General features: G+C 29.3%; 2 protein-coding genes across 2 annotated transcripts; one reads left to right on the forward strand and one right to left on the reverse strand.

Moving 5' to 3' along the window:
• Positions 1 to 1,380: 1,380 nt before the first annotated feature.
• On the reverse strand, positions 1,381 to 2,830 carry LOC106325440 (RING-H2 finger protein ATL54-like). Its single transcript, XM_013763486.1, has one exon. The coding sequence runs from the start codon at positions 2,611 to 2,613 to the stop codon at positions 1,528 to 1,530; it is 1,086 nt and encodes a 361-aa protein (XP_013618940.1). The 5' UTR covers positions 2,614 to 2,830; the 3' UTR covers positions 1,381 to 1,527.
• Positions 2,831 to 11,296: 8,466 nt separating this feature from the next.
• Positions 11,297 to 12,662, forward strand: LOC106325206 (blue copper protein-like). The gene is made up of 2 exons (XM_013763236.1): positions 11,297 to 11,518; positions 12,137 to 12,662. Exons 1-2 carry the CDS (start codon positions 11,362 to 11,364, stop codon positions 12,517 to 12,519), a joined length of 540 nt encoding a protein of 179 aa, XP_013618690.1. The 5' UTR covers positions 11,297 to 11,361; the 3' UTR covers positions 12,520 to 12,662.
• The last annotated feature ends 4,578 nt before the right edge of the window (positions 12,663 to 17,240 follow it).

Here is a 17,240-nt window from a genome sequence, read left to right on the forward strand (position 1 = left end):
CATATTCATAACCAGTTTTCCCATGAAGGTACCAAACTTTATAATTACGTGAAAACCCTTTCATATACAAATGAGTCCAAACATCAAATTCTTTTATAACCTTATTATTATTGCAAGAAGAGCAGGGACATCTTAACATACCACTTTTTGCATCCGGTTGCTGTTGAACAAGCCTCATGAATTCTCCAATCCCTTGAACGTATTCTTCCGTAAGCAAATTGGTGTTCGGATCCAAATGAGGTTTATCCATCCACGAACGATAATAAACTTCTGAAGACATGATTTTCACGGAATTGTTATGACTAAAGAGAATGAAGAGAGAATGAAGTGTGAATGAGTTGAATGAGGAGGGGTTGTATTTATAGGAAATTGCTTACGGCCCTCCGACGACTTTCCGACGAAATTCTGACGGATGTAAAGCAGTCCGTCGGAATTTCGTCGGTATTGTCCAATCTCAAACGGCTATACAACGGTCATATATATTTTTCGGCAACGGTCACTTGGTTCGTCGGAAATTCGTCGGAAAATTCCGACGGAATTCCGACGACTTTACTGTTAATCGGAATGTCGTCAGAAATTCGTCGAAATATACCGACGAACTTCCGACGACTACAACGGTTACATTTTTTATCGGAATGTCGTCGAAAAGTCGTCGGAAAATTCCGACGACCCTTGTTTCGTCGGAATTCCGTCGGAAATGGCCGACGGAATTCCGACGACTTCAATTTTTTGGATTTCGTCGGAAATTGGTCGGTAATCCGTCGCAAACGTCCGACGACATTGATGTCCGTCGGAACCTCCGTCGGAATTCGGCGTGTTTTCTTGTAGTGTTGTTCCTATGATGGTTATCAGTCAAACCCTTAGGGTCTGACTCGTGACCATTCTGGAAACAAGAAGAATCAATAGGAAATGAATGTAAAGGAATAAATAGAAGGAATGTAAAGGAACGGGTGTTCATTCTCAAAATTTAGAAGAAATGATTTTGTTCTTTATTTATATACATAAAAAGGAATGAAAGGGAATGAGAGGAATGATTTTGTTCTTTATTTCTATACAGAAAAAGGAATGAAAGGGAAAAATTATTTCTTGTGAATGGTGAATTTTTTAGGAACTTTAGAGAATGCATTGTTCCTCGTCGTTCCTTGGTCACCATTCATACCATTAGTGTTTTGCTGATGACGTTAAAAATATTTTTTCTTAAATTCTTTTTTCTGTAACTATTTTTTTTTTACTTTTTTATTTTAAAAACATAATATAACTTGACAATACTCTGTTTCTTTTTTTAAAAGATATCGAATTTGAAATAATGAAATTTTATTAGTTGGTAAAACTAGAGGTTCACGCTAGGGTACGAAACCAAAAATAACTCTATAGCAACCATTAAACACGAGCACAAGAGAGGAAAAGAAAACGAAAAAGAGTGTTTATTTGCCTTTTTTTTATATGGATTTACATATGCACTTGTGCATTCTTGTTTATGTTCTCTTCTTCATGTATTCGAAAAATGGTTTGGTATTAGAGACTTTCCTACACTGGAAAAACCGAACTCTTGTTTGTACTGAAGCATGAGCTTCCTGCTGCCTTCATCGACATGCCTGCCTGACTCTTCTCTGTATCTTCTGTTTCTTCTCCGTTTGGCTCCACATTGTGGCCATTGTTTTCTTTGGAGCAGCTTGCTTCGTCTCCCACGTTTAAATCCATATACTCCCCCAAAACCCTAACTTGCTCATCCGCCTCTGTTTCGAACCCACCACCGTCGTTAACCTCGTTTACAGCTCCAATTTCAATCCGTACATCTGAACTCTGATCTGTGTTACTTGAACTCAACGTCTCTTTAGAACCCGATTCATCATTCTCGATCTCTCCACGATCATCATCAACCACATCACGAGATCCTGATCCTCCGGGAGGTACATCAACCGGACCAGAACACCGTGGAGTACTGATAGCTATACCAGCTCGACACAAAGGACAGTTTGTATGAGACCTAAGCCACGTGTCAATACAAGAGATGTGAAACGCATGGTTGCATTTAGGCAACAACCTAAGACTCTCATCTTCTTCAAACTCGTTTAAACAGACAGGACAGTCTGTTCTCTCTATCAAGCCATCTCCTCTCTTGTAACTACAGATCGTGATCGAGTTTATGATCGATTGTTGCAGACCTGTTGTCCTGATCAACCAGATCGGATGATCTACTTGCTCCGTGTCTTGAAACTCTTCATCTATTGCCCCGTCGTGGCCGTCTCTCTGGGACTGATAACTTTCGAGGTTGACTCGGTTTACGCTCTTTGTAACGTATTTGGCTACAAGAAAGAAACCGGTTAGAAGGATGGCTAAGACCGCACCGGTGACGGCGATGATGGTTATGGCGCCTAAGGATGATGAAGAGTCTTGAGATGGTTGATACACGGCTGAGATTGATGGAGATTGTGGTCTGATCGTCTGTGGAGATGACCATGGAGGTAGCTGTGGAGATATGGTGTAGTAATCAGGTTCTTGATAACAGTTATAAGGGCAAACCGGGTCACAGATTCCTATCGAGCAATCAAATGTTTTGTTTGTCTCTGATGCTAATATTGGGAAGAGCTTTCTATGTTTCTTCTTGGCCATTAAAGAAAAATGGTATTGTTTCTTGGTGCCCAAGGAACTAAGATCAAGAGAATTTGCAAGGGCATGTGAGAACTGAAATGTTCATAGAAATTTCGGTTTTTGACAATGTAGAAGATGGTTTGATTTTATCTTTGGTGTTTCTTTCACATTCAAGAGAAAGGAAGATGAAAATGTCTTCTCATCTTAGGTAATTGACTTGTTCTGTGACAAGTTGAAGCATCTTCTAATTGTTTAATTGGTGGTGAGTCTGAGTCATGAAAGCCATATATTACCTTTGAGCTTTTGACTCTTTGGCTTTTGAAGACTTAAGTAATGATTATCCTTTGTTGGCCTTCGGCAGACTATAATATATAAATATATCCCTTATATATTAATTATAGAGCATTACAACATGTTTTCGTAGTCACGTGTCATCACGAAAATGATTCTTAGAATTGTTAGAAAAATAAGTTGGTCCATATAAACATATTATATGCTTTTTATTAAACTAACTATCAAATTAATCCCCTATATATTAATTGAGGAACATTTGAAAAGATGTAACCTCAATTTTGTAATAATTAAAAAAAAACATCTTGCTTATGTGTCAATCAATTAGATAGTTAATTAGTCATACGTGTCAGCCTTACATTGAAATTAAAAAACATGTTGGTCCAATTCTATTTTTATATCTCACTACAAACATTTAATATCAACTATATAATATCATATGATATTTATTAAAGCAAGGTGGCTATTTATTATATATTATTTCCTTAAATAAAACCTACGGAATTATCTAATGTGATTATGATATATATAGTAATTAATGATTTTAAATAATGAAGATTTGTTAATAATTTGTATGCTTTCTATCATTTTTATTTAATTATTTACTATTAAAATAAATTACACAATTACATTAATCATATATTAAAAATTTAAATTTTTTTGTATATGTTGTATTTTGAATTTTTCAAAACGAGTATCAATTACTAAAACTGTTAAAAGTCTCACATAAACTTTTGTGATCAATGTTTAAATTTTTTTCTATAGTAAGATACAATGATAATAAAATCATATAAATAAATAATTTTATTTTAATAAGTGTTTATGTTAATATATATATATACACTTCGTATCGTTTAAATTTAATTATATATCATATACGATAGATAAGACTGATTGTTTTAATTTATTTATTCTAAAATGATTGCGAATAAACAAGAACGGTCATTTGATTTATATGTGCAAGTCAATTTATTACATAATAGTAACTGATTTCTTAGTTATGTAATATATAATTATTATTTTATTATTTCATAATATGCAGAAAAATATAAAATAAGTATTTATTCTGCACAAGGCGCATATTTTAACCTAAATATGTATTTCTTTAATAATTTTGAATCTTAAATATTTTCTAAATCTCGGGCCAAAATAAAAGAAAGAAATGAGAATAAATTCAAAAATCAATATTTATATCGAGCAATAACCAAAATGACACAAAAATGAGAAAAATATCAAAGATAGATAGGATTGGCACGTGAACGTAAACTTCTCATAACCATAATTAACTTTTAAATTACTAAATCATGATATAAAACCGAGCTGACATAGTTTCATTGTAACCAAATAGTAGGCATGAGATTCTTCGGCCTAAACGTTGGGTTTTTATGCGATAAATAATTTTTTGACCTAAAATATTTTTAAAAATGAGATCAGTTCATTAGTAAACAAATTATGTAATTAACAAAAAAAGTTTTAAAAAATTGTTTAAGAGCCAAATATATTAATTCGATCATTAATATATATTTTTTTTTCATACAATATTTCTTAAATAATTTTCATATAAATTTACCATGCGCAAGGCGCATGTCTTATCCTAGTTAGTAGTATATAAAAGAATATTTTTTCTTTGCTTAAATAAAAACTACAGAATTACCTAATATGGTTAACATATATATGACAATTAATGATTATGAATAATACATATTTGATAACAATTTTTCTAACCTCTCTCTTTTTATTTAATTGAATACTATTAAAATAAATTAAACAATCACATTAAGCATCTAATAAAAAAAATTAGATTTTTTCTTATATGTTATATTTTGAATTTTTTAAAACGACTATAAATTACAAAAAATGGTAAAAGTCTCACATTGAAAATTTTGTGATCAATGGTTTGACTTTTTTTTTGTTCAAGCAAGATATAAATGAACATATATTGTGTGTCGTTCTGATACACGTTCGGGTTCGTATCGAGTATTTCAGTATAAAGGTATAGAACCAGTTCGAGTATTTCTATACTTCGAGTCGGGTTCAGGTGTTTATGTTCGGGTTCAGATATTTTGGGGCGGGTTTAGATATTTAAATTTTGAAGAAAAAATAAATAAATTATTCATTGTTTAAGTTTTTTGTATTTAAAATATATTTTAACTTAACTGGTTTTCTAATTTTTAAAAGATTAAACTATTAATAGGTTTGGAGAAAAACTTTTAAAATAGAAAGACACTAATTTAGTTGTTGTTTTGAAAATTTTTGATGCAATTTTTGTTAATGCAAGAAAAACGAGCTTGATAAGTATTTTAAGTGGGTAGCAAATGATTTTGTTCATAATTATATCTATATTATCTAATTTTGAGAAATAAGCATCATTAATATAAATATTTTGGATAAAATAAGAGAAGTAAACTAGAAATATTGGGTTAAGTATACTTAAGTTTGGTTATCTTTGGATATCTATTCGGGTTTTAATATTACCCGTTCGGATTCAGATATTATCCGAACTGGTGAAATAAATAATTTGTTTTGTTGTTCTAGAATTAGATGATTTTTAGACCCAGCTGGTGAATATATACTAGACATACATTTATTTTTCGAGTCTGCACTTATATTCTATAACAACTTGATATATTAGATTTGAACACTAACATGTTAATATAGTTTGGCGGTGATTTTTTTCAAAATTTTGATTCTTAGATATTTATCTGGAGTAAAACTAATTTTTAGAGATGTCCATTTTTTTAAATTGACACTTATGTAATTCACCGAATTCATAGAAGAAGTTAAAAAAAAAATTAACTCATATCAATGAAACAAAGATGAGAACGAAAGCATAATTTTATAGAGGTAGAAAATAAAATCACTTATGCAGAGTCAATAGTAAACAGATCGAGAGCAGAAAACTTAATTCCCTTTTGTCATTATACAATCGATGTTGCCTATTTGATTTTGGTGATTTGTGTTAGCTGCAAAACTTAATTTCTTTTTGTGCATATGAAGTCTTAAAAATAATTAAACGATGATATATTTAGCAGACCAATATTTGTATTTGTCATTTTATAATCGATAAAGATTGTAGTGTTGCAAAATTTTAAAACCATTTAATAAATAAACATTATTATAAAAACTCACTCCATGCACGCGTGCGGGTTATCATCTGATAGTTTAGTAATTTCCTGAAAAGTATCTGATTTTAATATCACACATTTGCAGTGGCACAACGTGATATATATAGCATGTAACAAGCACAAACTAAAATATGATATAAATGTTCACTTTAAACCGCTAAGGTTTTTGTCTATTGAGAAGAAAAAAATATTGAAATCAGACCAGGACAAATAGTATCGTTGCTTTGTTATAATTCGAACTTAACTACGAAAATAGACATGCGTAAATAGTAGATTATAACTTTTCACTCTCATTTGCAAATTGCAATATGCATAACTCGTTTTACAAAGATCGTTCTACCAAAACTACTGTTTTACCAAGAATTGGCTTGCTGCAGTAAATATTAATAGTTTGGTTTTCAATATACATTTTATGTTGCTGAGATATATTTCCTGTGTAATGAAATCTCTTTTCTTTTCAAGAATCTTAACAATTTTTTAAACAAGTTTCATGGGCCGACACTATACCCAATTCCACAGTAAAACAGGCACGTAGTCTACTACGGTCTGGTTTCAGAAACGAAAAGAAAAGAAAAGAAAAGCAGGTCTATAGTATGAAGAAGAAGAAAATTTTTTTGAGTTTTCTTGCAAAAGCCTAGGAAAAATCATGAATCATGGTCTGGTTGATATATTGCTTTTATGTAGGCAGTCCCATGCCCAGTGGAATTAGTTGCAGGGTCACTATCATATCATATCCATGTTTTGTTTTGCAGCTTTCGGTGAGATTAATTTCATTTTTCAAACAAACCACCACCTTTTAGTAACTTACATATTAAATTTAGTATGACTATTGCACTGTTAAACATTTTTCAAAGAAAAGTATACATTTTGCATAGAATCGCTTTATATATTAATTGAAAAACATTATACCATTTTTTTATAGTCATGTGTCATCAATAAAATAATTTTTAAAATCTTTAGAAAAAAAATGTTGATCCATCTAAATTTATAATAATTTTTTTATTAAACTAACCATACATTCATTATTAATGTTATTTTTTCTTAAATAGAAATTACGCAATTGCCTAATGTGGCTAAAGTATATATGACAATTAATGATTTTGAATAATAAAAATTTGATTATTGGTTTATATATTTTGATTGATTTAGAAATCCATATAGTATTTATAAATCCAAGTAAAATATGCAAATCCAGAGGTTTTCCCTCGGATTTGAGTCTTTGTATTTTTAACTAAAAAATCCAAACAAATCCATTCAAATCTATTATTAAATCAAATATATTAGTAAATCCATACGATTGAATAACACTTGATTTGATATAAAATTTATGAATCATTAAACCAATAACACATGATTTTAATACAGATTTGAAAATCATAGAACCAATAACACTAGATTTAGTTCGAATTTTCAAATCCATTAAAATACAACAACCAATAACCCCTACTTAGTGTATCTTCTATCATATTTGCTTAATTTTAAACTATTAAAACAAATTAGTCACCCATATAATAAAATTTAAATTTTTCTTTATATGTTGTATTTTTATTTTATTTAAAACAACTATAAATTACTAAAACTGTTAAAAATTTCACATTCAAATTTTGTGATCGAAGATTTAAATTTTTTGTTATGAAAAATTAAAATGACAACAAAATCATATAAGTCGAAAGTCTCATTTAATAATTATTAACATTAAGAGATATATATATATATCATTTAAATTAAACTATATACCACATAAAAATATTATAATTTAGAAATTTACTTTGAATTTTTTTTTTGATAATTAAAAGCTTTGAATAAATATTGACAACTTTGTTTTTTAAAATTAATTAAATTACTAAAATTATTAATCCAAGTGAATTTTTTTTTATCAGTAATTTAAAGTTTTTACTATAAAAGATACAAATGATAAAAAAAACCATATGAATAGAAAAAAATATTAATACAAAAATATATACAATATATGTGTTAATATCATTTATATTTAATTATTTACCATATTAAATAGAAAAAATATATCGTTTGGATTAATAAAATTTATTTATATGTTTGCACCAATTTAATTAAATACGTAATAATTATTGACTTTATAATTATTCAATATATATTTATTATTTCATAATATATAAAAAACATATATTACATAAAATAATTTTTATATATAATATTCATTTCGCGTAAGGCGCAAATTTTAACCAAGTCTATACTATTAAAGCAGAATCCCTATTAGGATCCTGCCCTTAGATTTTATAGATATTTACATGGGAATGTCATTCCTATATTTATGTAACAACATTAATTATTTTTGACCAAAATAATTAATATTTGATTGCTGCTAAATTTATATTTACACGTACGTAGTATACATACATAATTCCTATATACTTTCCAAAGAAAGATTTTGTTACCATAGTGAATAAAAAAAATCGTATACTACGATAGGATGTGTTTTTAAATAGGTGGAATATTTCTATTTAAAATAGATTACATTAGAATATTTATAAAATTTGATTATATTATTACAAATTTTGCTTGATGTTTTTACGGTTAAAAGTTTTGTGGGTTATTCTATGAGACATACAAAATAATTATCAAATACAAAATAAACTAAACCAAAAATTTTGATCATTTTTATTATAACATATTAAAATAAGCATTAATCAATGTTAGACAAATTAAAAATATTAATTATACCTCATTTCAATTTTAAATCTTTTAAAATAAAACATAACCAATTATACTATTTTTATTTTTATATAATTATATTCATATGAACATACAATTATTACAATATTGGGTTTCATATCAGTTACCCATTGGTTCAACCGCTTAGCCTCAAATTTTAGTGTTTTTTTTTTGCAGAATTTATTGGATTTTTAATATTTCCTAAAATTCAAACTAGGTTACATATCGGATCACCAGGTTTACCGATTAGACCGGCGGGTTGGATCGGGTTTAAAAGCATTGATTTAAGTTATTATTTTTTAAATAGAAAAAATTCTTACAAATAAAAAATATTTGTAACATTTTTAATAAAAACATTTTATCATTAAATATCCCACACTTTTAAAACGCGAATCAGAATCTAATTGATTTTGAAAAGAAAAACCTCCTTTGTTTTTTTGTCATACTAGTTAAATTTTAGGTACACAATGTTTTAAGAAATCAGCTGTAGTGAGGGATGTTAAATCCAGGCTAGGGCCTAACCCGCTATTGTTTAATATAAACATAATTCTATTTTAGCTCAGCTATATTTTAACCTTGTTTTAATCCAGGGCTATGACTGGTACTAGGTTTATCTCATTTAAATAGAAAAGTCTATTTTATTCATTTTTATCTTTAACTTCTAAGCATGAAATAAAAAAAAACCTAAGATGTGATATGATCATCACTCGTTGCTCTCTTCCCACTTTTGACCATCATAACCGGGGTTTTCCACCAAAACAACAAAATTAAGTTTTCTCGTTAAAATCACAAAAATTAAGTTTCCCGCCAAAATCGCCAAAATCGATTTTCCCGCAAAAAAAAACAAAATATCGAGTTTTTCTAACAAAACTACAAACATCAAGTTTCCCGCAAAAATCGCAAAAATCGAGTTTCCCCAAAAACCAAAAAGTGGAGATTTTCGGACCAAACCACAAAAATCAAGTCTCCCGCTAAATACGCAATCGTGTTTCAGGCAAAAAAAAAACAAAAATCGAGTTTTTCTGCCAAAATAAAAAGAATCAAGTTTTCCCCCATAACTAAAAATTGAGTTTTCCCGCCAAAATTGAAAGTCGAGTTTTCTCACCAAAACTGAAAGTCGACTTTTCCGACAAAATATAAAAATCAAGTTTTCACGCCAAAACCGCAAAATCGAGTTTTCGCCAAAACAGAAAATCAAGTTTTCTCGCCAAAATCACAAAAATTAAATTTTCCCGCAAAAACTAAAAATAAGTTTTTCCGCCCAAACTGAAAAATTGAGTTTTCCCGCCAAACCAGCAAAAAATGAGTTTTTTTCGCCAAAATAGCAAAAATCGAATTTTTCCGCTAAAACCAAATGTCGAGTTTTTCCACTAAAACCAAATGTCGAGTTTACAGCAGAAACCGTAAAATCAAATTTTTCTGCCAAAACCGCACAATTGAGTTTTTCCACCAAAACAGCAAGAATTCGATTTTTCGGTTTCGGCGGGAAAACTCATTTTTCAGTTTCGGTGGAAAAACTTGATTTTGCGGTTTAGGTGAGAATTCGATTTTGTGGTTGTGGCGGGCAAAACTTAATTTGCGGTTTTGATGGGAAAACTAAATTTTGCGGTTTTGATGGGAAAACTTTTTTTTTTGGGTTTGGGCGGAAGAAACTCGATTTTGTTGTTTCGGTGAGAAAACTTGATTTTGCGGTTTTGGCGGGAAAACTAGATTTTGCGGTTTTGACGGGAAAACTTGATTTTTGGTTTTGTTGGAAAAACTAGATTTTGCGTTTTTGGCCGGAAAATTGATTTCGCGTTTTAGCGGAAAAACTCGATTTTTTTTGTTTTGGTGGGAAAACTCAGTTTAGCGGTTTTGATGGGAAAAGTTGATTCTTTTGTTTTTGGCGGAAAACTTGATTTTGCATAACCAAACAAAATTAAGTTTTTGCGGTTTTTGAGGTTTGAAGAAAAATTTCAATTTAGCATAATCGATCAAATTAAAAAATTATTTATATTTAAATATTATATAATGATAGGGTGAATCAAAATGGGTTAAAATTTAAACCCTGTAAAATTTAGGACAATGTTTTAAGGAATCAGCTTTAGGCCTGTAGTGGAGCAAGCTTTCGAGGTCTAGAACTCGTAAGACATAATGAGTCACATATCCACTATCACTGAAAATTATTTAAGGAAAATAATTAACGTCACATACTCGATTTCAGTTGTTGCAAAGCCTCAGTGATTGCTCGTAAGAAAAGTTAGTTCATCTTCTTTTGGTTTGGTCAATTGTATTGAATCATTAAGGGATTTTGAATTTTTGATGACACATCGTGACTACTTTAGTTTGCATCATTTTTTTACAAAGAACCCTTAAATGTGACTTTATGATCTGTCACCGAACCCCATGACCCATATTCTTGGGGTCTAGCATTATTTCCTTTGTTGAGTATGTTTAAAGCTATAGAGGAGAGGAGGAACAAGTATTTATTCCAAAATATGAAAAATAATTTCAAAACTAAAATGATGAAAACATTTGTTGGAGGGTAAGTGGACCTAATTCTTTACTAACTCCAACATACCCTTTGGTTCCATTCTCTCTATAAATTTGCTTACAACTCACAAGGATTTTCCTTAGTCACATCAGTTTTCAATTAAAGATACTGTTACACTCATAAAAAAAGATGGCAAACTTGAGTACACTCGTTGGTTGCATTGCCATCATCTTCTTCACTGTCGTTGCACCTGCCTCCTCAGCCACTCATTCTGTCGAATGGTCGGTTGGGAAGGACTATAGCTCCTTGGCTACTGGAAAACCTTATGTCATTGGCGATACAATCGGTATGTATAGTTTATAGAGCCTCTCGTATATATGCATGTCAAATGCTAATATATGCATTTGATTTGCATGTGAAATTATCACACTAAGAGGATAACCAATATTTTTGTTTCTTAATGATTGCATTTATAATTAATAAAAGAAAAACTAGTTTGATGAAAACACTTAAATCGTGTTTCATTTAGAAAAGTGTACCTTGCAAACGAAAACAAAAATACCAACGAAGAGTTGGCCTACTATTTTAAACTTTTGGATCACCTAAAAGAAATTTAAAAGGTCACATGTTCGATTTCCGTTGGAAAAAATCTTTTTTTAATAAAATAATTAATTTACATAGTTAAAGTCTCAGTATAGAGAAATGAACCACCAAGTGGTCTTTGCCTAATTGTAAAAAGTTCATAGATATGAATACCGCCATGGGTTCGAATCCCCTTTGCCATTCAGAAGCCCTTAAATGGTAAGAAAACGCAGATCCTGCGGGTCTAGAAATTTTTGGAATCATACCACCGTTATAAAAAAAAAGAGAAATGTACGATCTTCACAGTCACTCAAAATAAAACAATAGAAATCATATTTATAGTTTTAATATATATCTATGTGTACATTGTGTTGCATAATAGTGTTCAACTACGGTGCGGGTCACACGGTGGACGAAGTGAGTGAAAGTGACTACAAAAGTTGCACATTGGGGAACTCAATTTCTTCGGACAGTAGCGGAACAACAAGCATAGCTCTAAAGACAGCTGGTTCTCACTACTTCATTTGCGCTATCCCCGGCCACTGTGCCGGCGGCATGAAGCTCTCTGTCTACGTAGGTGCAGCAGCCTCTTCAGACGGTGGCGGTGACAGTGGTGACGGTACCACCCCCAAAACTACACCTTCTCCAACTGTAGAGGGCAGGAAGGCTGCTCCTTCCGCTTCTGCCACTGCTATGTTGAAGCCGTTCAAAGCTTTGGTTTTGACTTGTGTAGCTGCATTATTATATGCTTTGGCTCTTTCTTAGTTGTTTTTAATTTCTCGTTGATTTGGTTTGGCTCGTTTGAAAATCCAGGCTAGAGGCAGTGCTATGACCCCTATTATTATTATATGCTTCTTGTTGTGATTAATTATTCTATGATATTTTCCTTTGTTTAGTATTTACATTTATTCAAGATTATATTTTTTTTTTATAAACCCTATCGGCTGATCTGGTCAGCCTTGAAGAGAACACACTTAGTGTTACAGGAGGGACTGGCTACCACACTGTCTGATCAGAGTTTTAAATTTCTTCCAACTAATGCCAAACGATTACATTTATGTATTGTTAAGAGCATTTTACTGAAAACTACGCCAAAACACATAGCTTACTAGTTGCAAGACTAATATAATGCAAGGTTCTGAAAATTCTAATTGAAATTATGAGAACATTTAAGCTAAGAATGTCAAAAGCAAGGTTGGTCAATGGTCATTCCATTATACAGTTCACAAAATAATTTGGTTGGGTTTTGGTTTTAAGTTTCTTGAATTCTAAAAAATAGATCCTATATTCAAGATTAAATTTTAATGCTAAGATTTTTTAAGTTTTGGATTTTTATTTTCGTTCTAGAAAATAAAGTTCAATATGTAATATAATAGTATTATGATTATGTTTTGGAAATCAAAAGAAAATCAATTACAATAAGTAAAACCCAATACAATTCACTATTTTTTTTTTTTTTTTTTTTAATTTCAATGACAATGTGTATTGACAATTCGTACCGTTCATAAGTTGCTGATTACTTGAACTTGCGAGGAATATATTCTCCGTTACGCAAATGAATGCTTTGAGATAGTATTTGTTCAGAATGGGCTTCGCACTTGCACAAAATTCCAAACTGCAAAAACGAACCAATTGTCACATGCACATTCAATTTTGGCCCGCGATATATATCCATAATTGTGAAATTAATGTCCAACAAATTGAGAGAATGATTAGGCAATTTAACCCATTTTAATAGAATGAACTAGATTTTAATCCGCGTTTTAAAAGCGCGGGATTATATTCTAATTGATAAACACAATTGTTTTTATAGATGACATCTAATTTGTTAGAACTATCATTTATTACATGTAAAAGTTTAACTTTTCTTTTTTTACTTTTTATGTGTATATCCTTTCCTTTTCTTTGATGTTAATACATTAGTTGACTGAGCTTATGAAGAATAATTTCAACACAAACTGAAATATATAGGTTTAATCCGTATTATAATGTATGATTCTAATTTTGAACGGAATTATAATATTTTAGTTTAAGAAAATAATTATTTAAAATTTAATATGTATTACGTTAATTTATAAAACTTATACTAATTTTAAAAAAAACATATGTTCATATATTAATTATAATAAAATTAAAAAGAATAATCTGTTTAACTGAGCCATTTTGTAATATTTTAAGTTTTATTTTAACAGACATTTTAAAAATATATGATTAGTTTCATAAACGTACTTTGAAATATATTTATAAATACTTTATAGTTTTAAAGTGATGATTTTCACATTTTGTACCCTACTATATCTATATTTATACTGTTTGAATTTCTGATTATGCATTAAATAATTTTAATTTATTGGATTTTATCAGTGGAGTTAAATTATTTGAATCTAATTTCAAATTGGTTAATTAAATAGGCTTGCTAAAATCTATCCATCATTTAGTCAATTTCGATTTAGTGGAATATGAAGTTGGACTCAAAATGTTGTGCAAACTAAAACATAGTTAGTCAATATTGTTTTCTTTTCATTAAAACTGTTTGTATTCTTCCGCCAAAGAAATTCAGAAAAGTAATGTTGCAAAGAATAAAAAACAAAGAGACTATATGAGAAATTTCACCTAAAATTTTTTTTGCGAAAGATATAGACTTTAAAAATAAAAATGATCAAAATAGACTTGAATGTTTTATAAAAATAAATAAATATACATTCATATTCCTAAGGTTAATTAATCTATACATTAGAGTTTATAGTTAAGGGGTTGAGTTTAAGGTTTAGGGTTTAATGTTTAGGGTTTAGGGTTTAGGGTTTAGAGTTGAAGAGTGGAGTTTTGGAGATAGGATTTCAAATTTTTTTTAAAAAAAAATTAAAATTTTCAAAATAAAAAATGTTATTTTGGTCATTTTAGTTTTTGTGATCTATTTTTGTGACAAAAACTTATAAAATGTCTATTCGAGAGAATTGCGCATATAATATTCACATATTTAATGACATGTCATAAACTTCCCTTAGTATTCTAATTTTTGTTTGATCAAAACCACTTAGTATCGTAGCTATATTTATTTTCTACATAGGCAGAGTCGTGCCTGATAATATATCATTAAAATAATGGACATACTATATCATTAAAATAATGGACATACTATATAATATAACATAGGCAGAGCCGTGCCTGATAATATATCTATATTTATTGTTAGCACATTTTTATTATTTAAAATCATTAATTGTCATATATATCATAATCACATTAGGTAATTCCGTATGTTTTATTTAAGGAAAAAATATATAATAATTTTAATTTGGTAAATGAATAGTCCATAATGGACATACTATATAATATAACATTTTCTAGCAATTTAATTTTTGACTAACAAAATTCTCCAAAATTCTCAATTGATTCTCAAACCGCCGTGTAAGCAAAATTAACATTTCAATTACATGATAACTTAGCATGATATTTTTTTTAATTATTACAAATTTTAGGTTATAATTTTTTTAATGTTTCTCTATTAATATAAATGGGATTTGGTGTTTTAAAAAAATGTTCAGGAGTGTGAATAAAGTAAGACATGGGTTATGATCACGAACTATCGTCTGAAGAATAATGGACTGACAAGTGTCACGATTTATTGACAGTCTCGACACGGCGAAAGAGACAGCCAGATAGGTACTTTGACATCGGAACACATTTTTAGCTATAAAGTCCCCCGAGATAATCGGCACACCGACTCACCAACTTTTATGGACCCACGGGATCTCTTAAATGCATCGAAGTCATCCATCTCATAACTAAACCACACTAACAAATAACAATATAACAAAAAGTTTGGTCAGAATCAATAATGTTTACATCTACTTAACCAGTATTTTTTTCATTCACATATACTAACAAAATCTCTACTTATCTTAAGTGTTAATAAATTCGAAAATCGATGCTGAGTGTTACTTAAATTGGAATATAAACATTTTTATAAGCGCCTTTACTATTGTGTCACTAGTTAAAAACAAATATCATAAAGTCTATTATTGATTTTGTATTATGTTATTACTGACTTGCTGGCATATGAATTTTAGACGAAAAAGCAAAGAAAAGTAGTAAATTGTGGGCTCATCCCACATCGATTTCACCTCATTCTTAAGTCTTTTATTTTGTACTAGTGGTTTTCCCGGGCTACGCCCGGTTTTCTTATATAAATTTTAGTTTAAATTAATCTATTGTATTACTTTTTAAATATATATAATACATATTTATCGCTTTTTGCAAATATAATTATAAGATGAAGTTTAAAGTATTAGAGTGCAAACACTAATAACAATGAAAATAGATATTTTATGACTTAAAATTCATACGTTGTTAATTTATATATCTAAAATAATTAAACACTGAATTATTGTTTTTTTTTAGTTTTATTAATGCTTTAGATGTAATTTTCAATTAATTTTATTTTCCTATTAAACTAAGAAAGGAAAGACATATTTTCTCAATTCCAAAAAATTGTGATATTTTTATTGTTTAGAATTATTTATTTCAATAAAACTAAATATTTTTATTGGTTCGAGAAATATTTGTGTATATAGATTGTAATTTTTCTTGTTGTCACTATTTTGTTGTGAAGAGAAAAAAAAATGATTTAATAGATACTAAAAGTTAAATGTTTGAAATAAATGTATGATATTTTAATTTTTTTATTTTAATACAAAGAATAATAATCTATTTGAAAAAAGAAAATTTATTTTTAAAAATGTAATAATGTTTTTTTTTCTTTTTGAGCTTTTCTATATTTCGTTTTACCATATTTTAGAAGATAAATATCTTCATGATTTTAGCTCCAAAATTTTATTTCCAACTTATTAGTGATTTTTATGGCAAGATGTGTTATATTAAAAAATAGTGATCTGTAGATTTAGGAAAAAAAATATTATATGTATTATAACAAACTTGATGGTCAACAACCATTATATGAATTTTTATTTAAAATAATTGGTATTTTTTAGTAATGGTCAACAATGGTCACTGGCTACCATTTGATAAGAAAGAAATTTATGAGTCTACGATCTTATACAATCCAATGATCCATGGACCTTTTTCAATCCAATATTTTCACAGCAAGGTTTCCTGCCCCATTTATTTTGGCTTCTTAGTGACATTAATCATAAATCATATATATAGGTATGCTGCTAGTAGAAAACATAGCGAGAGTGCTTTGAATCAGGTAGTGTGTGCATTATCTATAGATCATATTTTTTAACAGGTCACTTGCATGCAAAAAGACATATAAATCAAAATGTAACGCAAAGCGGTAAACATTTATAACTGAAGCAGTAAATAATGGTTGTCGAGGCACTTAATAATGGCATCGATTGCTGGAGAATTTCGTCAACTGCTTTTTCCTTCTTTGATGGTATTCTAACAATCATGCTTTCTATCTCTAACACCCACAATATATGTTGCGTCAAGATTGGAATCACCCACATCAGAAGTTGTCCAAA

The sequence above is a fragment of the Brassica oleracea genome, chromosome C2, assembly GCF_000695525.1.
Source record: "Brassica oleracea var. oleracea cultivar TO1000 chromosome C2, BOL, whole genome shotgun sequence".
NCBI classification, from domain to species: domain Eukaryota; kingdom Viridiplantae; phylum Streptophyta; class Magnoliopsida; order Brassicales; family Brassicaceae; genus Brassica; species Brassica oleracea.

Coding starts and splice junctions, on each gene's coding strand:
- LOC106325440 (XM_013763486.1), bottom strand. CDS start 2,613: ATGGCCAAGAAGAAACATAGAAAGCTCTTCCCAATATTAGCATCAGAG.
- LOC106325206 (XM_013763236.1), top strand. CDS start 11,362: ATGGCAAACTTGAGTACACTCGTTGGTTGCATTGCCATCATCTTCTTC. Junction 11,519..12,136: donor TGTCATTGGCGATACAATCG/GTATGTATAGTT, acceptor GTTGCATAATAG/TGTTCAACTACGGTGCGGGT.